Here is a 23510-nt window from a genome sequence, read left to right on the forward strand (position 1 = left end):
ACCCAGCATATCCTTTGCTAGCAGACAACTTTACAATAACAGTTGACAAGTGACATATAAGCATACTATGCAGACCCCAGGTAGAGTGGAGGAGACATCTAACTCATCCTCGGAACTTCTCACTTCACCCCTTGTATGACAGTAGTACATTGTTTCAATCTTCAGCTTTGGTTTTCTGTGAAGTTTAGTAGCTTCCCATAAAATATTTAACAACTTTTAAAAATGTACTTAAAAGGTTCAGGTTTTGATCAGGATCCACGTTCTTAAGGTTTTTTAAAATTATTTTTAATAACTATAAAAGCGGGTGTCATGTCTTTTGAATACCTTTTTGTATTCTGAGGGTTGACTTTATGGTTCACAAGGCTATAGAGAAACCAAATAACTCTATACAAGCCAAAAGCTTGAGTCCATACAGTATATGGAAAGTCTCTTTTCATAAAGGATCATTTGGGGCCTGATTCAAATACCTTTCAGACTAATGTAACTTCAATATATTTTACTGGATTTTGCCAAAGCTATTTATATGCTTCTGACTGTCTCAGTACTTTCTATGCATTTTTCTGTTATTATTTACGAATCTTGCAGATTGTTACTCCCCCATGCTCATTCAGGAGATACTTGTCAAGATTCAGTAGTAAGAAGAATTGCTAAATTAATGAGAAAACCACAAAATCATATCATCAGTAACAAGACTTGAAGATCATTTTCCTTCAGTAAAATAATATTTAAAATGCAACATTTAAAAAGATGGAAGTTCAAGAAGTTTGTATTGGAGTTTGTACATGACTTGCTAAAAAAAGGTCTTCTTCCTCTTAGTTTTTTGCCACTGCTATACCGTCTGAAGGGCATCAGAATATGACGGAGGACTTCACCCAACTGAGTGTTACACGGAATAAAATTATGACAGCACAGTATGAATGCTACCAGAAAATTATGCAAGATCCTATTCATAGGAAAGAAGGTAGATATTATTTTCCTATAAGGCAAATAGTCAACAGATATAATTACAGTAATTCAGGATCCTTTAGTTATATTAATTTCTTGTCTTGATAGCAATCTTTTTCAGGCTGTAACTGTATTTGTACAATTTTTTTAAAAAAGTCACTTTAGGATTCATGAAGATAAAGTAATATGTTACATTACCTGCCTATAGCACCACTTCTTATATAACACAAGCTTTTATTTCTGATGAGATAAGAAAATGTTAATTTAAATAGATATCTAGATTAAAAAATGATGACAGAAATCAATCTTACCATTTTATTCATTTCTCATAGTACCTGTGTCTCCCTGGTCACATCTGCCTTTAAAAATTAAAAGTATCTCGATACACATAATTTTCCTTCTCTGTATCATTAATGTTTTTTTCTGACAGCTCATTCAGAGCTAGCCTCAGTAATTCTACCTGTTGCTGTATTCACTGTTTCTGACTTTATAACTTCTGGAAACACTGAATGGCTCTTGAGGCAAGAAGAGTTAATTGCGTTCTTTTACAAGGAGGAACTGAATGTCTGGAGGTCAGAAATGGATACAACAGTGTAAGCTTAAGTCCAGCCTGGGGCATCCCAGCTTTAGAAGGATCTGGACAAATTGGAAAATCTTCAGATGAAAAGGGAAGGGATTACATGATGTTTGAAAAATGCAGCCTTTGAGATGGGGGACATTATTAAGTCTTAAAAAGAAATCTGAAGGAAGATACTAAAAACATCTTCAAATCTGTAGAGAGGGTCAGTCATTCTGCGTGCCTTTTGGGAAAGGATTTGTTTATAAACCCCCAGCTCATCCTCAGGGGAGGGTTATTTTAGATGTTAAAATTTGTGCGAGTGCAATGAGGCATGGCAACAGGCTCTTGAGTGACGCTGTGGATTCCCTGTCCCTGGAGCACTTAGAGAAGCGTCTGTCCGGGATGACTGCTGCAGGCAGAGGAGCTCTGGCTGCCTGCCGGCCAGGCTTTCTGATGGCTTCTAGGATACCACTGTGTTTTCAATCAACTAGTAAACATATGTATAAGCTTGGTATACATGCAAAATGTAAATAAATTCTGTAAAATCATGTTTGCAAGCTTAAGGCTCTTTGCTAATGCATGTTATTTGTGTTATTTGGTCTGAACTGATTTTTTGCCTACTGTGCTCTAAACCTGAGGTTTGTAAATTGTAGATGTAGACCATTTCAAGGTGGTGGTGGTGGATTTAAAATGTGTTTGGAGAAATGTACATATAAGGAGCTATTTCTGTTAAGTGGAGTTTTAATTAACTACTGCTAAATCTTGTGTTTCTATTTTCTTTTTTCCCCTCATTGCTGCAAGTGAGAAACCTACCTTATGCAGTCTTACATCTTACTTTTGAAAGACTATTATGAAAGCAGGGTTGTTGTTTTATTATCAGGTCTCTACTTATTTGCAGGTCCATACTGTAACAGGACGTGGGATGGCTGGTTGTGCTGGAGTGATGTTGCTGCCGGCACTGTGTCAGTACAGCGTTGTCCTGACTACTTTCAGGATTTCAACCCATCAGGTAAGTGTGCATGGGCTTCTACATCAACATATTTCTTAAAAAATGAGGGTTTGGGTGCTTGATGCTTCCTGTTTGCCCCACTCGAGTCACTAATGCTCCAGAATTTCACTAACTCCAAACCCATTATTTGCATTTTCCCTTCATCACATAAAAAGCTGAGAAGTTTGGTTGTTTCTTTTCTGCAATATGTCCTTGAGAGATTCTGTAGATTAGGAAATAGAAGTTGAAGTTAGATCAGAGTTTTTTTCCTCTTAGAGATGAGCTTTTCCCTCTGACAGACAAGCAGAAATATGACTTACTCTTTTTTTTTTTTTTTTTTTTTTTTTTTTTTTTAAATCTCAATCTAGCAGCTGAAGTTGACAAGAGTTTCTCCCACAAGTGAATCTTTTCCTGTTTCTGTAGGCTAAGCTTTGCATCTGTGAGCATGTGGAAAATGTCAGAGACTTCCACTCTGGTCTCTTTCTGCTGCATTTGGTATTTCCCAGGGTCCTTTCATGCCTCTTTCTATTTGACAATAGAAATCATTACGTGGGCCCAGAAATTTTCCAGTTTGGCTCTTGAGCCGTTTCTCTACTGATGTTTTCCTGCCTGTCCAATCCTGATTGACAGTGGTAGGATGTCAGGCTTCAGTTTAGATCTTGGATGTTAAACAAGCCATTTATATATTCTTGTTGCTTCATCTGGTAGCTCTCTAACAGTTAGTTTGATATATTTTGGTACTTACTGGATTGGAAGAGAGAAATAGATATTTGTTTCCTGAAGAAAAACACATCAGTTGCCCTTGCCAAGCAAAAACAATGGTCTCTAGTTTCTCCGGATTCATAGTAAGAAGCAATGTCTCTGTAGTCATATTAATAAAGCTGTCATTTGTTTGCCAAACTTTCTTCATTAAATGCTAGGCATCAGGAAGTCAAACTTCAGTGCTGACACTTGTGTTTTTCTTTTTTTGTTTTTCTTTCCATCTACTTTGACTGTAGAAAAAGTTACAAAGATCTGTGATCCAAGTGGGAATTGGTTTAGACACCCAGAAAGCAACAGGACATGGACAAACTATACCCAGTGTAATATCTATACACATGAAAAAGTGAAGGTAAGAAAGGAATAAATGCATGTTACCAGTGTCAAGAAACTGATGTGGAAAATTTCCTAAGTTTTGAAACTCGAATGGCAGCAAGGTTGATGCAACATCAAAATACAAAAAGAAGCATGTTGAATAAAAAGGATGAACCATGCAAAATATACTCTAAAAAACCCAACCCATCAGCTTTCTCTTTTACAGCTGACTTCAGTTGCTTGAGTAATATGATATGAGCATGTCTTTGTTTATGGGTACTTTAAATGTGTAGGTACTAGTACTTGTCTGGGTCATCCACAGTTACCTACTGGTAAGCAAAGTGTATGCCTTATAAGAGCAGACCTTTTCGTTTTGCTCTGTAATTTTGAAGTAGGGTCCAAGTTCAGGAGAACCACAGTTCTTGGGCATCTACAGTTCCAATTTAGTACTTCTTCCCATGGCTGAATGTTTCATAAACATAAAGAATACTAGTGACATTACAGTTGGGGGGGCAAAATATGCAATTTTGCCCATTATGTCCTCACTTATCACAGAGTATCTCAGAAAGAGGGCATTTGGAGGTTTACCAGATTTTTATTTTTATTTTTCTAAATCTGTCAATGGATGGACATCTTCAAGATAAACTGAAATATATAAAATTACCATCTATACATATACCCACATGGGTACATGTGTGCATAGAGTCTACCTTTGATATATAGAAAACAACTTGCAAAGCTTGCTGCCTGGCCCGAGATAATTTTGAATGCTTGCAAAATTTCACTTAAATAAACTGTAGATGCCCAAGAACTAGGAATATAAAATGCAGGTCAGGATAGACTGTAAATTAATCTGGAGCTCATGGGGAAAAGCTCAGTTGTATCAAGAATACTGACACTAGTAGAGATCCTAACTGCTGCCAAGAGTGCTTGAGGGTATTTACCTAGAAACCATATTGAGAAAAGGTGCTAATGGATGATAATAAGGCACTTTCATATTGCTTTTTCTCAAATCATGAGATGGTGAATATCCTAATGGAAGTTTAACGATACTAGTGGAGATGCTGCAGTTCATTGATTCTTCATAATACTTGGCTGGAAACTGAGAGAACATTATTCAGACAGGAGCAGATCCTTCTTTATGAATGATGAGCCAGTTTCCCTCAGGCTGTTTTGCCAGAGTATTTTAACTCTGTCATGCATCAGAAACTATTGTTTAAATAGAATAATAGTGCCAAACAAAGCCTTACTGCTTGCTACAGTTCTGTGTTGTTGTATTAAACATTATCTTTTCACTTCGCTTGGAAGGCGGGTTAGATAATGCACAATAAATGTGACTGTTGTCTATTGTTCAATTCTTATTGTTATTGCCCTCATCAGCAGTCCCTGCTGTGCCACTGTTTCGTGCCAGTTCTAAATTGTGCATAAATTTTCTAAATCCTTAGCATGCACCTTTGCCTAAATTGGTCACTGAATGAGGTGGTGACACAGGATATGGATCTGTCATAGAAAGGCTGTCACTGTGTTCATGTAGCCAAGCTTTAGCGTTTCAGAGGTAACCTTTGTTTTTTCTCACTTCCAAATTTTTATGAAAGTTTCACTTAAACCTGTCACATTGCTTTTCTTAAAAAAAAAAAAAGGTATCTCATTTTTAAAAATAATTTCAAAAAAATCTAGCATGTACAAAGAGGTACCCTTGTCTCATCTCACAACTGTCTTAAAGGTTTACCTGGAATCTTTGTGTATTATTTCAAAAGTCAATATATGGAGCAAGCTGCAGTTAGTCTATCTTAAATTGGAATAGTAAGTTCAGAGGATACATACAGTTTGGAGTACATTTGTACGTATGCTCTAATTCTTCCTATAGAATCCAGATAGTTATGCTTTATTGGGATAGTATAAGGCTCAACCTGAAAATCTTAATTTCCTTTATGTGCAAAATTATAATCTTACATTTAACGCAACAATAGAAATTTTGTGAGGCAGATTCCATGACTGAAAGCAGGGGTTTGTTAGTAGTGGAATTAAATATATTTATTAATTCAAAGAATTAATGATTACACTTTGTATATATCACAAATATTAATTTACTAAATTTTTACCTTTTGTATCTATCCAGCTTTTAATAATTCTGTCATTTGTCTGTAGGCTTATTTAACAAGACTGTTTAGTCTTCATTATTTTTGAGCCATTGATAATTTTTTTCATGCTCTTCCCTAAATGCTGATTAAAACAGTATCATAATCGCAGCTTACTTTGAAGGAAGTATCTTTAAATGATAAGAAAAAAAACCTTCTATGAGATAGAACTTAAATTCATATAGGAAGCACACGTTTTACTTAAGAGTTGTGTTAATAGGTGAATCAAGCCTCAGACAGGACTGCACCTGGTGCAGTAACGTAATAAATACTCAGAAAACGCGTAGCAGTATCTATTAGAAACCTAATGTTTTAACTGATAAGAGTTCTAGTGATGATTTCATGAATCTGTTGTGTGTCCTACAGAGAGAGATTTTAGTAAGATGTTGATTTGCAGGATTCTAGTCTTGACTCATCGTTATCTGTAATGTTTTGATTTTCTTAATCCTATTATAGTAATTTTATATGCAGAAGAGATGTGTAAGTATGTGCTTTATCAACAGCAGTTCGGTAGGCATCACAGGTGCTTGGTTTTGTTCTTGTGTTGCAGACTGCTCTGAATTTGTATTACTTGGCCATCATTGGACACGGTCTTTCAATTGCATCACTTCTGATTTCTCTTGGCATATTCTTTTATTTTAAGTAAGTATATTTAAAATCCTTTCCCAAATATCAGTGGTTGCAACAATCCTAGGTTCAGTACTTTGAAACACCAGCCACCCCAATGAAATTAGATGGAGCAAGAAGGTGAAGAAAGTCAGTATATTGGTTTAGCATTGAACATTATGCTGTAAAAAAACCCTAGGTTTCTTTTCTCAGAAACCTAAAATCCCAAATCTGCAAATCAAAAGCTGTACAATATATTGAAAATAAGAAATAGGAAAATGGGAAAATTTTGGGGGTTTTTTTGGTTTAGGTGTTTGGGGGTTTGTTTGGGGTTTTTTTGTTGTTTGTTATTTTTAATAATAAGTTACTGTATGGATATGCCAAGCATCAACCAAACTAAAGAGCAAATGGAAACCAAAATGCTGATGAAATATGATAGGTACAGTAACATTCAAAGTAGGTAGCCACAAAATATGATAAACTGTGAAGAAAGTAAGGCTAAGAGTACAGTAGGAATGGGAATAATAAAAATAATCCTGGTTTTTTGTTTCGCCATATTATGTCTGTGACAGTTATGTCATATCCACTGACTAGCAGTTATTATGTTAACTTGAAGGAAAGTTTTAGAGGTGTATCACCGCTGTCACAAATACATGTAATATAATGCACAGATCTTTTAAAATTATTCTTATTGTTACTTCACATTTTGTGAACTTACTTTCTTTCCATGAAAGATTTTTTTTTTTTTTAAGAGGTTGATGTGGCTTAGTAGAAAGGTGGAACGAGGAGTGTTGCCAGATGAGCAGAGCTGAGAGAGACGAGTTGTTATCTCTGCGAAAGGCTGCACTGCACAATGCAGACTTTCCTCGCTAACTGGCACTCGTTTAATCATTTCTGCGTTGTTTTCCATTGGATACTAAAGATCTGCGCTATGGTCTTGCCTATTTCCTACCACTATACCCTACTGTCTCACTCTGTCTTTTATTTTTTCCTAATATTAAATACAAATAGCACATACACCAGCAACTGTTGGGCTAGCTCAGATTTTGCTTTTCTCATGCTCTGGACTTTGATTAGTCAGGGGTAGCAGATGTCTAATAAAAAATTACCCTTTTTAGTCACATCTGGCTGAATGCAGTGTTTCCAGTTTAGATATGGGACATTTTCAGGTTCTGGGACATTTCCACACATCCCCAACAAACCAAAGTGTTTCAACTTTGTAGCCTCTCTTTATGAAATCCAATATTCAAGATGACTTTTTGGCTTTTTCTGAGTTCTTTTCATGAGGACAAACCAAAACACTTGTGGTTTTTTAATCATTTTATTTGCATATGACCTATAAAACCAATGCTTACCATTTCAAATTCACTTTCCCTCCACTAAATCAACATGTGAAATGGCTCTGAGTCCTTATAAGAAGCTTGATTTTGCATAAAAAAGGGCGATACTGTTGCTATAAACCTCACAAAAAGTTTAACAGAATAAGTAGCTAATGTGACAGGAAAAATGCTTTGATGTAGATTTCTCAGGAGATAACAAAAAGACTTGGAATACGATCTGATTTTAAAAGTTCAGAGACAGTAAAGCATGATTTTTCTGTACTATCATATGAAAACCAAGCCAATTTCAGCTTGGCTTGTGGCACTTTACTGCAAATGCAGGTGATATGCTTTGCTGCCACTATAACTATGTCATGTTGGTCAAACCCTCCAGGGATTTTTTTTTTTTTTCCTCCCTCTGGCAGAAGGGTCATCTCTCCTCAGAGAGCCACATGGAGTTAATCCAGATCCACAACCCACATTTTCTAGACTGTGGTTATGTTGGGGTATAAAAGGAAATTACAAAATGTAAAGGAAGCTAAAGAAAGTCCTCTACAAGCTGTTCTCTTGGGATGTACAGTTCCTCTAAAGTATTTTTAGTACCAGAAGGGTATTTAAGGATCTAGATTAATACCAGGATGTATAATGTATCGGCTGAAGCTTGTATAATTATTCATAGCTTTAACAGGTGGACTTTTTTCTTTGCTATTGTGTGGGTGCCTTCGAAATTGTCATGTTTCCAAAACATTTATTCTGTCAGTTAATTGATAGCGTCCAGATGACATTTGCTGGATTGCTGACCATCAGAATATCTTTAGGTTTGGCTAGAAAGGTGGTACTTCTCCCCCTAGAAAAAATGGTAGGGTTTTTTTTTTCCAATTATCTTCAGCTTTTCAAATATCAACTATTTGGGTTTTGAATTAATTTTTTTATGATTAAAATGATTTTATGCATTTTATTTTTTCATTTGAAATTTTTCTTCAGAAAATTATCTCATTGGAAATACTTGTCCAGTTTGTGACTTGTGTTCCCCAAGTGGACTGGAGCTCTTGGTTTCATAAAACGGGCCATAAACTTGAAACTCCAATCTTCCTCTCAGAAAATTAATCTATGACACATAAAAGTAACTTCTTGCAGTGGCTCTGCTTTCTCCTTCTTTTACATACTCTAGATCATACATGTGTTTATAATAAATCTCATGTTAAAATAGCTGTATGGTTTTCATAAAGTAAGAAAAACAAGGCGAGAGAAAACTTAAAAAAACAGTGAGTTCAGAGAAGGGGGAGCTATAATTTGAATGATGCCCCCCCAACCCAAACAAAAACCAAACAAAAAGCCCCCACGTGAAATAAAGGAGTTGTTGTTGCCCAAGCATTATGTCAAAGCACATGACAGCACCCACAGGGGATATCAACGCTATGCTTAAAGACTGGGCAAACAACTGAATGACAGCTGGATAGAGGAGGTTCTTAAGTCACTTTAATTTCAGCTGAACGGATAATTCCCTGTAGGTGCATATGTGGATCTCATTGGTTGAATTTTGCAGTATTTGAATACCTTAAAAAGTTCAATCTCGAACGCATCTGGGGGCTTTTGAAAATGTTACCTTCTTTCTTTTTGGAGAAATATTGGAGAAATTAATTTTTCCCTAATGCCCAAGACATACAGGAGTCAAAATAGGAAGGGAAATAGGTAATTTAGCAGGAAGTCTGCTTTTTATTTTACTGCACGTAGTTTAATCCAGGGGTAGGTCGTTCAAATGTTCTTAGATCATAATTATGAGAGCTAAGTGATTAAAGGATATTATGTCATTAAGAAAAACAGTCAGAAAAAGGAATATAGGAAGGGTAACAGAAGAGGGAGGGTGGGGAGGCTTAGGAAAAAATAATTTTATTAGCAAAAGCAGTCTTCATTTTTAAATGTCATCAGTCTTGCTTTCTTGTTTCTTGTCCGGTGATCCTTTCAGTCCTTTTATGCATGGGTGGAGGTGGGTGTGGATGGGTGTGTTTGAATATTCAACAGGAACAGCTGCTGGATGACCCTGAGAGATGGCCCCATTAGCTGTACGTGCCTGTCCTTGCCTGTGCATTGAATCTTAACAATAAGCAGACAGAATTCCAGAGTTCTTCAGGACTTGTTTACACAAAGCCCTTAGCTGGAATCTAGTGTTGCTTCTCTTTTCATATGTAAACCATATAGGGGGGAAAAAAAACATATAAAAATGCATTTTCAAAGAACATTAAAAACTGCATATTATAATAATCAAAACTTTAAGCGGTTTGGGCATTAAAACAAAAGAAAAATAAATAAAATTTTAAAAAGCCAAGTGGAATATACTTTACCACTTAATTCATATCCAAACCTGTGTTCTGTATTTTGGACACTTTTTCTTTTCTATTTTCTTCAGGCAAACAGCACTTGGCAAACAGAGGCTTGTGTAGGGTAGTTTCTTGTGCTGCACGGCGGCACTGGTTTCTAGGGTAGCTTCCTCCTCCCATATTTAGTGACATGAGTCTCAGGGCTCCAAGGCTTGACTTGCAGAAACTCTGCCCGATTCATTGTATTGTGCGGTGCATATCTGAACCTGTTCACTTGCTCCATGTTATCTGTGGGGAGCTTCATACGCTGCTCTTAACGGTAGTTGCACGGAATGCAACCAAGAAGTGCAGTCTCCTCTGTAGCCAGGCTTTCTTGACGCTCTCTTTTGTTCAGTGGGGTCATTTTGTTTCTTGTTTCATCTGTCACCTTCTCAACAGTTTTCAATATACTCCTCCAGCTTTTGTGACTATCTGCATTTCTCTGTTAAAATTTCTCCTGCTCTCCCAAATTAAAAATTAATCACCAATGCCCATACTTTATCTTTTCTTCCAGGCATGCTACATGAAAAGGCTAGAAACCTTGATTTTTTATTTTTTTTCCCCCTTTGTGAACATTTAGACTTTTCCCCTGCTGACCTTGTCAATATATTTCTGATTTCTCTATCAATGAAGAGCAGTTGCCTGTGTAAGAGAGAAATTTTCCTCCCCCAGTTAGTCATTTCATTTTGTCAATCAACTGCACTCCATATTGCTGACTATAAAATAAGAGGGAGGTAGGTGCGGTTATGAAGCACAGACTCTTTACGGCACAGGCTTGCAGTAGATGCTTGCTCCGAAGTAACCAAAGAACATTTCCTGAGAGTGACCACGGCACCACAGCCTTTGTCACTTCTCTTCACCTGTGGGAGATGTTTCTCTCAGCAACACTCACCCTACAAAACCAGCCTCTGCTCCCAACTGCCGGCACTGACGTGCCATGTGACTCTGACTGAGTCGGTTTGCTCCTATGTGCTGCACACCCCTTAATTTAAGCCTAAAAGAATCATTTTTACCTAACTTTGTAAACTGATCATCTGCTTTCATAACAAAATGGATGTTACGTGCTCTTTTGGGAATTTTGAGCGTTAAGCCTTAATATCCCAATGATCCAAGTTGTTTATATATAGAATCATAGAATGTTTTGGGTTGGAAGGGACCCCTAGAGGTCATCTAGTCCAACTCCCCTGCAGTGAGCAGGGACACCACTAACTAGATCAGGTTGCTCAGAGCCCTGTCCAACCTGGCCTTGAATGTTTCCAGGGATGGGGCCTCCACTACCTCTCTGGGCAACCTGTGCCAGTGTTTCACCACCCTCATTGTAAAGAACTTCTTCCTTATATCTAGTCTAAACCTACCCTGGTTTAGTTTAAAACCGTTACTCCTTGTTCTGTCACAGCTGGTCCTACTAAAAAGCTTGTCCCCATCTTTCCTATAGGCCCCCTTTAGGTACTGAAAGGCCGTAATCAGGTCTCCCTGCAGCCTTCTATTCTCCGGGCTGAACAAGCCCAACTCTCTCAGCCTGCCCTCATAGGAGAGGTGCTCCAGCCCTTGGATCATGTTATATCTTACATCCATATAGGCTTTCTATCTTCTTTTGTGTTTGTCTGGAAAGCTGAATTTCTTTGGAAAGTCTTGAATGAGAAGGACTCCTGCCTCTTGGAATGGCACTAAGTTAGACCTGCTTTCTCTAGAATGGCAGATAAACAGAATTTTGCTGTGATTGCGTTCAACTTCTAGTGTTATTTAGTATTATTGAACCTCTGTTTTAAAAAATAAAGCCCTTCCAAAGATATTTTTCTCTTTAATTTTCTTGCAAGATTAAAATCAAACTTTGAAAATTAACAGTTAAATGCAGTTATGTATTCCTCTTTGTAATTGTATTCTATATACTGTTTATAACTTAGTTATATAGAAATGATAATATTTGAGTTATCTTACTTATTTGGGTATATCTCTAGCTATAGGATTAAGGGAGAAAAATTACAGAATATGAATAAAAGCGAATTATCCTCAAAAAATCTTTACAGGTTTGGGTAAATGGGAACAGGGAAAACAGCTTCTTTGAGCTCAGGTATGATAGTTAATTGGGAAATTCTTCAGGTACTAACAAAAAAAAAAGGTATAAATCTTCTGAAATGTGTTATATTATCTCTATTAAAACCTTTTTTAGATAGCCGCTATGAAGCAGGTCCTTCACTGTAAACATTCTGGAACTGAATGTACTTGCTTTGCCTCCTGTGGGCATTTAAGGGAAGGTGTTACCTTTCACATCATTCTATTAAATTTGAACTGGAGCTGAAGAAAGGGTTGATGTAAGACTTCTTAATAAAATAAGAGCTCTAGTATTTCAAAATTTCACAGTTGTCCCCCAGTGCACACAGTTGTCCCCCGTGTATTCATTTGTTCTTGTTTCTCTTTTCTAGGAGCTTGAGTTGCCAAAGGATTACCCTGCATAAAAATCTATTTTTCTCTTTTGTTTGCAACTCTGTTGTAACAATAATTTCCCTGACTGCCGTTGCCAACAATCAGGAGTTAGTTGCAACTAATCCAGTAAGTGAAAGTATATTTGGCAGCCTTGTTGATTTGTGTGTGAAAAACTTCAGCAACGCAGAGGAGATAAATGAGACACGAAGACTTGATGAAATGCTGTATATAGCGAGGTTAAAATGTTCGGTAACGATGTATCCATGTTGCATATTACAGCAGATGTCTAACAGTGATTTGGGCATTCCACATCTGAGGTTTCGAAATAGTAAAAACACTCTTAAGAGACAGAGCCCGCTGAACTGCTCTTCTGAATTTGTACAAATCAATTCTGCACCGAAACAGCTGCAGGGAAGTAGCCTGTTGTAGATGTGATGTCAGTGAGGTTATGACACTTGAATTGACCAATGAAGGGCAGTAAAAAAAAAAAAAAAAGCTTTGGAATGTATTTTGGGTATCAGCTACTTTCCTATGGCTTTAGCTTTGCCATCTTCAGTTGAAATGAGAAATTTTTTTTTTTTTCGTGAAGGGAGATAAAACTGACCCTTATATTCCAAAAGTAAAAAGCAAAACACAAACCCCGTCCATTCAATTCAGATTTTTCTCTTTCTCATTTCCTGAAAATACTGGGGTAAATGTTAATCAGTAGCCTTTCCCAAAAGGCTAGGAGTTATAGTAACGGAAAAGGCTGAAGATGAAATACATAAACAAACAAATCCCTAACTATGGCTTTATTTTTATTTAGACCTGGAAGATAAATTTAAATTCTGTGAAAGTTAGGGCAAAACTCCAGAAACTGAATCAAGTAAAAAGATAAATTCTCTTTCTCCTGTAAAAGCTCATCAAAGTGCTGGAAAATAGGCTTGAGATAGCTGCTAATAATCATCATCAAGTGAGTTAGGTAGCAGAACATGGTTTTTTGGTTTATTTTAAGCTAAGCGTGAGAAATAGCTCAATCAAACACACAGCAATTTCAGGAGGAGGAAGAAAAAAGGAACTACAGTGTCTGAACCTGCAAGTTACTTATTGCTCCTTTGCAACAACCTCACATTTTAGTCTGCACAGTGAATTATGTTTCAATTGAAGAATATCTTTTGAATGAAGCTAAATACAAATATATGCCAACAAGAGAGCTTCCTTCCAGAACCTACTGTGCAAGTTCTCAGCTGGCCCTGAGTGCAGTTATGACTAGGTTACAACTGGAAGCGTTGTAAACATTTTAAAAACATGAGTTATTTTCTGGACTAGTTATATGTTGTGACTGGTAAAACTGAGAGGGGATTCACCTCACCAAAGTACATTTTCTTGTGCAGTTACCATCAGATAATTTAAGGATTCCATATTGATTGGAATGGTCAAATGTGGCAATGTTTGCAGTAAGGGAAAATATCATTACAGCTGTCTGCCATCATGCTTGAGGATCTCAAGATCCTCATGTTTGCATACTAAAAATACAGACACCAACTTTTTTGTCACCATAAAGTATAGAATTGTAATTCCATGAAAATTCTATTAAAAGAATATGTAATCATAGTGAAAAACAGACTGAGCATTAACATTTGACTCGAGCAGTATTTTTTTCCACTTTGCAAATAAGGCTCTGAGATTTTTGCAACTTAAAAATTTAAATTGTACTCTGCTTTTTTTCTACAGGTTAGTTGCAAAGTGTCACAGTTCATCTACCTGTACCTAATGGGTTGCAACTACTTTTGGATGCTGTGTGAAGGCATTTATCTGCATACTCTCATCGTGGTGGCTGTTTTTGCTGAGAAACAACACTTGATGTGGTATTACCTTCTTGGCTGGGGTATGCAATTTCACGTTCTGTATTTTCAGGCCAATGCAATCTCTTACTCCTTTTCATGAGGATTTGAACATCTGTCCCTTTGCTTCTTTGAGTTGGTAGCTTTGAACAGTGATGACACACCCCTCTTCTTTGTCTGTAATGTTTTAACAGGCGTAGAAATATTAACGTAGGAAGTTGTATGTACATCTATCTTTGCTGAAAGAGAGATTATGCGTTTCTGGAGTCAGGAAGGGACTCCTCCTTTGTATAGAGAAAATAGTCTCCTATTATAAAAAAGACATTAAGAAGTAATTATTCATTGTTCTTCATCTCGAAGATGTTTATTCAGGAATGAATGTTTGTTTTCAGAGAAGTCTCGCCACATCTAGGATGGAGGGTCAGAACTGTGTTAGAGATGGCCAAGTATTTGTTTTTCCAGCAGTTCCATTTGACCTGTATTGTTCTCTAAGCAAATACAGAATAGCTGTAGCTGAAGGTCTCAAGTAGTATCAATATCAAAACTAACAAGGCAAACCTGGTCGTTTCAGATAACGCACAACAGTGTGTTCACAAAATGCAAGTGAGGGCTTTCTCCTCAGCATCAGTGCGTTGGTACATTCAGCTGTAATGTGACTTGGTACCTGGGTCGCTAGCTGTCCTGCTGCAGGCACAACTGAGACATGGTTAAAAGATCGTAGGTGCTCAGCCATTTCTGAAAATTAGGTACCATCAGGGTGTCAGGGACCCCAGATAACGAATTTGTTTATTCTTTTTAAATTTTGAATTCAGCCTGATTTGCAGAGTCTGTTTTAAAATTTTTTTTGCAGGTGACCTTGTTTTCTGAGTACCCTACAAGTACCAGTGAGGACATAATCAACACTGATAATCATACTGTTAAACCTATGGTCATAGATACAATTGCCTTTTTAATATAGCTTTCCTATTTAGCTTTATTGCAGATTGCAGTCTGAAAATCATCTATGTTAATGAAACTTGATAGTTATAGTCTAAAAAGTTATAATTTGATTTGCCTTTTCTTTCTGTGTGTTAGTATCAATTTCCTGGTAAAACAACAGGAATAAGGTTTCATACCTTCCTCCAAAAGAAATCTGAGAAAATGGAAACGGAATTGGTCCCTGTTACTTTATTTGCTCTGCGGGTATATAGTTTGGATGAGGTGAAAATAGAGAAGATTCCTGCAAGAGATGCAAGTTTACTTATTTGTTAGCCAGGTTTATATATGAAGAAAACATTTTCTTTTTTTTCTTCGCAGGTTTTCCACTGATCCCTGCCTGCATACATGCTGTTGCTAGAAGTTTATATTATAATGACAAGTAAGTAGCATCTCAACTTGCTGTGCAAAACTGTTATATTCTCTTTAAGGGAAAAAAAAAAAGGAATACAGCAAATAATAAATTGCCAAATATTTTTTTTCTTTCCCTGCTTGTCTTCTCTAGTTGTTGGATCAGCTCTGATACTCATCTGCTGTACATCATCCATGGCCCTATTTGTGCTGCTCTGTTGGTAGGCATTTTTCAGATAATAATTTGCTGTTCTTGTTTGTTTTCTGGCTGTTCTTCATGGGCTTATAAAGTTGGTAAGAGCCTAAAGCTAACATTTAGAGCTCACTGTCATTCACAGGACTCTCACTTAACCCAGCAGGTGCTTCAGACACACCAGGTACACAAGTCTTGGCCTTATTAAGTAGCTGTACCCCTGGTCCTTTGAGAAACTCAGGTTTTGCAGTGTTCATTATCATTCAACTTAAATGCGCTAGTGACAAGGAAGGACTAAATATTACCTGGAGTACTGGAGGGCCACGTTCAAATCCTTGCTTTAGCTGGGAATGCTTTCTCACTGCCCAGGCCATTTGCTGGGTTAACCGTACTACGAGCATCATTCTGTCACTGTGCTGAAGTGGCCAAACAGCTACCAGACTGGACTTCACGGAGGTTCTGAAAGAGGGCTCTGGAATGTCAGGACTGACTGTGGGTGGGAATACAGGATGGAGAGAAACCAGAGCAGACCCTTGGGAAAGAACCAGTGAAAATAGTTCCGCAAGTATCTGTGACTGCCCCTGTTCTGATACTAATCTAGCAACGTGTGCTTTGGCCACCGGGCTATTGCGACTCCTCCGCTTCATTAGTCCTCATGAACTCTTAGAGCACAGTGCTCTCTCTTGCACTCCAAGTTAATGCAAACTCTATTACACAAATGTTTGCTACTGAAGACGTTAAGTTCTAGGTAAGTAACTGAATACTTTGATGTATAAAAATCAAGATTGTAATTCAGTTATTCTAGGACTGAATTTAACCTATGAAATACAGTCAATAGATTATTGCTAAATAGGAGTGGGTGCATAATAAAAGAGAAAACTAATATGTACATACTTTCACAACTATCTACATAATTAATATCTGTGAATGCCTAATGCAGAGAATGCTGCAGTGTAGAGGCATTCTGTATGTGACCAGAATTAGCTGCTGTCTATATTAAACTCATCTCTTTTATCATAACAGAAACTTCAAACTGGTCTGGCAAAGGTATTGTATACATGTCTACTGGCTTTTCTTATGGCTTTTCAGTTCATGCAAGGAAATTCATTAAGAATGAAAACATTAAGTAATTTTTTGGAAGTAATTTCAGTTTCTGATCTACATGTACTTCCTCTTCTGTTAAATTGTTATTGAGTATTTGCAGAGGGCATTCTGTGCATACAGAATTCTCTCTGAAGACCGTTGCACAAATCCTGTGGCACTTGTGACTCCCACTTGCATTCACGGTGAATGAAAATTTAGCTGGTGAACTTGTATTTTGAAGATTGTGTTGATACCGTGACACACCTGAGGTCCTCTGCCTGGGAAGCCAGAGTCAGTCCCCATGAAATTATTGAGATCCATGGCCCTTGGGGTGTGAGTTATTACTGATAATCCCTTGTCCTGTTAGTCAGGTCTGCTATATATGTTCACATTAAGACATTTCGACTAGTGCTCTAATCTGTGAAGTTAAAGCCAATTCTAAATCCTTTCAATTTTTGTCCTCTCTAATTTACACAGAAGACGAAATCCTGTTTTCACAAAAAGGGATAGGGGTTTTTTGCTCATATCAGAGGTGCAGTATTTCACCTAGAAAATGTATGCTATTCTGCATTGCCTTGTGCATTGTTATCTCTTCACAGATATATCACTTAAGTAAAGCTCTTTAAAGCTGAAATATAATTTGTATTAGTCAGAGTTTGCTTAAATAACAACAGAAAAAATTGTGTAAATGTTAAGAGACTATGCCATCTTCCATGAAGTGACCTCATTTTAGGATGTAAGATCATTTTCGCCTTCCCAGCAGTGGCCTCCACAAAGTCACACTGAAAATGATGGCAAGACTCCTACTCATTTCAAATGTACTGGATCAGTCCCAAACTGTTAAGTCTTCTTTCCATTCAAGGCAATGCTAAGAATGTCCTTTGATTTTATTTGAGCCGTCACAATCGCCTCTGTGGGCTTGGTTTGCGCAGAATCTTTGTCTGTTCTCCTTGCAATTTACAAATTTGCATACCTTTGATATCCCTATATTTTTCATGAGCTGACTGAGGGTGTTTCTTTTGCATTTTTCTTGCCTCAGTATGATCAGTGTATTTATTTGCAAACCTTGTAGGAATAACAGAGATTAAACACAACCACACATCTTGCCTGTGATGTGAAAGTACCTTAAAGGAGCTGCTTTCCTTTCTGGTAACAAAAAAAAAAAAAGTAATAATTCAATTCAGAAAAGACCAGACAGGGATAAAAACATCAGATGAAATGCATGTTTTTAGGCTTTGTGAACAGAACCCTCATTTGCTTAAGCAGCTTGCTTGCCAGATACAATTTTCACACTTTACTAAGCATGACCTGCTTTAGTAGATGTTTAAGCAACAATATTAAACTGCAAATTAGATAACAAGGGAGAAGACACTGTTTCTACTTGCAGGAACACGATCTCAAAGCACATGAAGAGGACTGTCAAGTGGGTGCCAGGGAGAATTGCCGGAAGCCAATGGGAATTTAACTCTTGTGCAGCACTGAAAATCCTACAATTACATAAAGTTAACAATAACGCTGCTTTTATGGTCCCTGTTTTGCATAATTGTGGTCAGATCCCTGCCAAAGAAACTGGAAATGGGAGCAGACCTGGGTTGCATTTTGATTAGAATTGTCTTCAGTTGACCATTTTAATTACAACTGTTTGCCTAAGCAACCACAATGAAAGAAATAGTGTGGGAATGAAATAGTAGAGGGTGACAGTAGTTTTTACACTAGACAAATGTTGATCAAAATGGAGGGGGGACACACTTGAAAAAGCAATGGGTGTGAACTTTAGTGAATGCAGTAGTGATTTCAGTGCAGATTTTAGATGTGTCAGTGCACTAGTGATTTAGTTTGCATTGGTGCCACTGAAAGAGTAGATTTTGATTTAGTTATGCCATTATTTATGTAAATAATACTACAAGGATGTTTGTTTTGCCCTACAATAATGTTACATATTGGTTTCTTAGACTGACAGCCTTTTATAGATGCAAATTCTTTTAGCAGAAGTGTACGCAGTGAATGTGCACTAGCTTTGTCACTGACCTATTTAATGACTTTAAGCTGGACTTAGTGCAAGACTTAGGAGTTTAGAAGATGAATGCTTAGTGTTTGTGTACCCAGCCTTGGAAACATCCACAGGCCAGGTATAAAACTTGTCTTCATGAGCACATAGAGGTGTTCTGCCCAAGCAAGCCAGGCTCAAGCAGGCTAAGATCTGAAGCTGCATAACTGCATTAAAAGCCAAGCAATGGCTACCAGGTAGTATCTAAGAATATCTGAGTTTCTTGAGCTAAGAACGGTCTGTTTGTATCATCCTGAGGAGGAATTTAAACAGAATTTAAACCTACGTGCTAATATGGATTACCATACTGCTTAGCACAAACTCACCATGGAGAGAAGTAGAAATATCAGGGACCTGAGGAGAGTTTAATTCAAGAACTGCAGCACCTGTCAACTTACAAGCTCGGCTGAGTTCACAGCCACTCATAAGGCAGAACCTAAATTCCACTAAGTTCCCAGTGTAAGCACCAGCATTTCTTTCTGTCTAGGATTGCCTTCTCTGCCTTTGTTTCTGCTTTTGTTCATTTGCCCAATTCAGTTTTCAGGTCACTGTGGAGCTGCTGGTATTTTACTATGTATTCATACTGCAGCTGGCATAACAGGGCTCCTCTGGGGCTTTCCAAGCCATCACAGTCAATTTGATGATAATATGTATGTGAGCAGTTCCACTGGCCTACTTTTGCTTAAATGTAAAAATCTACTCACTCCTTTGCTAAAATCAAGACCTTTTTTTCATCACTTTAATTAAAGAATATGGTTCATGCTGATCTCACCATTTTTGGTGACGGAAGAGATATTCATCAAAAATTGGTGCCGCATACTTTTACTGGCACTCAAAGTGTTCTTCTCAACTCTGTCCTCTGCTTTGCCTCATTCATCTCTTCTGTTCGACTTGGTATCTATTTGCAAAGTCTTTGCGTGCTTATTTTTGTGCTTTTTGGTTTTGGTGGGTACGTGGAACAATTAGAAAAACTCTGTGCGTTTCAGCATGTTGTAAATGAAATAGTTTGCTGGGTGGTATTTTTACTCCTGGCTGCTGCAACTTTCATCTTCAGTTAGCATGCAAGGACAGCATTATAGGAACTGGCCATGCTACCAAAAAATGAGAGGGCAGAAAACTCTGTTTGAGACATGTTGATGCTGAACTGGTAGATTTGAGAAGAATTAAATTTAGAAATGGAGGAAGGACTTATTGTCTATGTGTACTATAGGAAGTTGGATGAGGATCATGGGCTGCATAAAATCTAAATAAATCCCTTGAGAAAGAGTCAGAAGACCTTGGTTGCTTAAACAAAGCTTAAAGGTAGCCAAAGACTTCCAAGAGAAATTCATGCAGTAGTTTCCTATGTAAAACAATTTCCTGTTAAAATGATTTAAATAGCATGTAAGTAGAATATAAATAACATCACATGTCTGTCAAGGGCCATGTTGCTATAACAATACACAGCTGTTTACCGTGAAAACCTTAACTGGCATGACAGAATCCTGCCAGGCTTGTGGACGACATGGTGACACACATGGTCTGCAATGGATTCCCTGTTTGCACTTGTCCCACGGCAAGACATAGGTCTCCCCCTAGACCCAGAGTTCCTATTCTTTTTAGAAGGGTGTTGTCTGTCTGTCTGCCTGCTGCCTTCTTCCCCTTCCCCGCCCCCTCAACCCCCATTTTGTCTCTAGATAGTTGTTGACAAGGACAGACAGTTATCTGGAAGAAGAGATGAGGACCAGACTCTAGATCTCCCCCTTCCATAGTGGTCCCGTAAGCAGAATTGTCTTGTGCCTTTGGGCAATGTGATGGGACTGGCCGAGCTCTATAAGGGGCTGCCATTTTTGCATAGATCAATATAGGTGAAAATACAGTGTAATCATCACTAATGTTGCTGTCGCTCTGGTTACTCGCATCCTTAGGCTGGGGTGGGTGTGTATGTGCATGTGTGTGCACACATACGTGTGTGTGTGTGTGTGTGTATTAGTTTTGTGGTCGCTTATAACGAGTGCTGGCATGTTGAAAGATACAGTCGGCACAGTTGTGATTTCAGTTTGAGGTTGGGGGTTTCTTTGTGAAACTGAATGAACAGATACACACCACTGTTAACAAGAAAAGCATTAATAGCTATGGAAATGATCAAGTTCAGCAACGCATGAGAATGATGTAGAGCATCATCTCAGTGCTTATGCCACTCGTTGATTCAAAAACCAGCCACTGTGAGAATGTTAAATCTCCTGTTTGTCTACAGGAGTATACAGTGCCTTGTTAGCAGCATTTTGCCTGTGCTTTCTATTTATTTATTTATTTAAAATACCTTTTTTTTTCTTCTCTGTAAAGAGAAGAATCATATTTAAACACAAAGAGGGAAGAGTGTCATCCTCTTTCTTGACCAACCTAAAAAGACATAATCATTTTAAAACCCCCTGATCATTCACTGTGTACTGTTACTGTGACAGCAGAGGGAAAGGTGCATGAATTGGTAATGCTGGAAGACCCAGGGTTACCTGGATGTACACTTGCTTAATAAGTTAGAGGAATGGATGTGGATGTTAGATGTTAGAGCCATGTCTCAGTTACTTAAAGGTGTTTTCAAAGAGTTTTAACTCACGTTTATTGTACAATCACAACGCTGCCCATGCAGTATGAGTTTTCCTGAGTTGCTGGGTTTTAGTATCACAGAACGGTCCACGGGGTTATTTTTCAGCCTATCTTCAGTGTCATTTTCTCGCCAACAGGTGAATCTTTTCTTCCTGCTTAATATCGTTCGTGTTCTCATAACCAAGCTGAAAGACACCCACAAGGCAGAATCCAACCTGTACATGAAAGCAGTGAGAGCGACCCTGATTCTTGTTCCACTGCTTGGCATTGAATTTGTGCTGTTTCCATGGCGACCAGAAGGCCGGATCGCTGAGGAAGTGTATGACTATGTGATGCACATCCTGATGCACTACCAGGTAGGAAGCATTGAGCTGTTTGTGCTCACTGGAGCTTGATAGCAGTTGGCATGTGAAGCAAATAAAGGAGAAATGATCGTGTTATTTTAATTTTTAAAGACCTTCCCACAGTATTCTTATAAATTACTTTAACTTTCTCATTCTGCTGAATTTTCATTTCTTGAAGGGAAAGAAACAGCATGGTGTGTAGCTGGCCCAATACTTTTTAGTAATGTAGTTTTAGAAATAATTCACCAAGTTTAGATTTGTAGCACATCTTCTTTGCTATCTGAATTTTATCAGGAACCTCTAATTGTCTTAAACCTGGAAAAAATCCATATGCATGAGAAATAAAGCAGAATCTTTTTGGTTTTGTTTTATAGGGTCTACTGGTGGCTACGATTTTCTGCTTCTTCAATGGAGAGGTAGAGTAACAGTTTTTAATACACTTATACTTTTCCTGTTTTAAATATTTTTGGTTTGTTTCAGCACTTAAAGAGATGGTATTTTTTAAAGAATTTAAAAAAATGTTCTGAATCTAGAGTTGGCAGTAAGAAAAAAAAAAAAAAAATCTGGCTGCCAAAAGCAGAGCTTGGGAAAGACTATGCCATCATTTGTGGCATCATTAAGTTCTTTAGGACTGACTCTTTTGTGCTGAGCAATATGCATGTCTCTTGATTATAGAAGGAATTGAAGACACTTGTCACTTTGATACAAATTCTCAATAAAAACCATATAAAAGTAAAATGTAATTCAAGATCCAGAAGGTATATTTGTCTATGTTAGAAGCTGCATAGCATCTGTGATCCTGGAGAACCACTGTGTTTGGTCTTTCTGCAGCGCCTATTGCACACATGTTGCTGTGCTGGGGTACTGTTGTGTTATGACAGCTCTTTGGGAAAATTTTAGGCTGAAGTTCGGAAAACTGATTTTTAGCACTGCTGAAAAATGTAATTCCAAAAATCAGAACTCAATGGCTTATTGTTCTTGGGTCAGAAATTTGTGTTGAATAAGAAATGCACTTTTAAGAAGCCCTCATCAGTCAATTCCAAGAACAAACTTCTTTATTCTTCAGTTAAGAGGATCTCAGTATTTCAGTAATATATAGCACTGATTCTGTTGAACCTAACAAGCTTTGCTGATATCTTGAATAGATCAAGGTCCAGTAACTCTGGAGTGCGCACAGTGACTTTTGTCCAGAAACTGGCTCCCAAGCTGTACTTGAGAGTACACCCACAGGGCTTTACAGTGTCAAAGTGGTAGAAAGGCTAAAAAATACATATACAAAATTGTTAACATGGCTCTTGCTTGCAAACACCTCCCTTCCCACTCCCCCCCACCTCCCAAAACAACAAATGAACAAAAGCACCCCACCAAAAAACTAACAAACTAACTGGTACTTTTCCAACACTTTTGGCCAAGGAACAATTAGAGTCCTGCACTTCTTCCTATGCATCTGTTTGTTCATTTGTCCTACATTTAGTGCAGTTGCAGTATATGGCGGTATGCAGATGTGTGGGAGTAACCAGATGTTTTCATATGACCGAACCCTTAGTTTCTTTTATCAGATGTTATAAAATTGTATCGGTGTGCTTATATAATGCTATTGGACAGTATATTTACCTACAGGTAAATATTTGTTAATACTAGAATTGATTCATGCAGCTCGCCCTTCCTCCTCTCCCTAAGTCTGAAGCTGATTGAATT

General features: G+C 37.7%; 1 protein-coding gene across 1 annotated transcript in view; it reads left to right on the plus strand.

Annotated features, from left to right (window-relative positions):
• Positions 1 to 23510, plus strand: part of CALCRL (calcitonin receptor like receptor) — a 29088-nt gene that overhangs the window by 482 nt on the left and 5096 nt on the right. Inside the window, exons 2-11 of the mRNA XM_009643609.2 lie at positions 817 to 961; positions 2403 to 2513; positions 3491 to 3603; positions 6255 to 6346; positions 12410 to 12536; positions 14124 to 14277; positions 15530 to 15590; positions 15714 to 15780; positions 21606 to 21824; positions 22187 to 22228. Of these exons, the coding sequence (XP_009641904.1) occupies positions 817 to 961; positions 2403 to 2513; positions 3491 to 3603; positions 6255 to 6346; positions 12410 to 12536; positions 14124 to 14277; positions 15530 to 15590; positions 15714 to 15780; positions 21606 to 21824; positions 22187 to 22228 (1131 nt within the window). The remainder of the gene's footprint in view (positions 1 to 816; positions 962 to 2402; positions 2514 to 3490; positions 3604 to 6254; positions 6347 to 12409; positions 12537 to 14123; positions 14278 to 15529; positions 15591 to 15713; positions 15781 to 21605; positions 21825 to 22186; positions 22229 to 23510) is intronic.

The sequence above is a fragment of the Egretta garzetta genome, unplaced genomic scaffold (genome assembly GCF_000687185.1).
Source record: "Egretta garzetta isolate BGI_Z169 unplaced genomic scaffold, ASM68718v1 scaffold297, whole genome shotgun sequence".
Taxonomy (NCBI): Eukaryota; Metazoa; Chordata; class Aves; order Pelecaniformes; family Ardeidae; genus Egretta; species Egretta garzetta.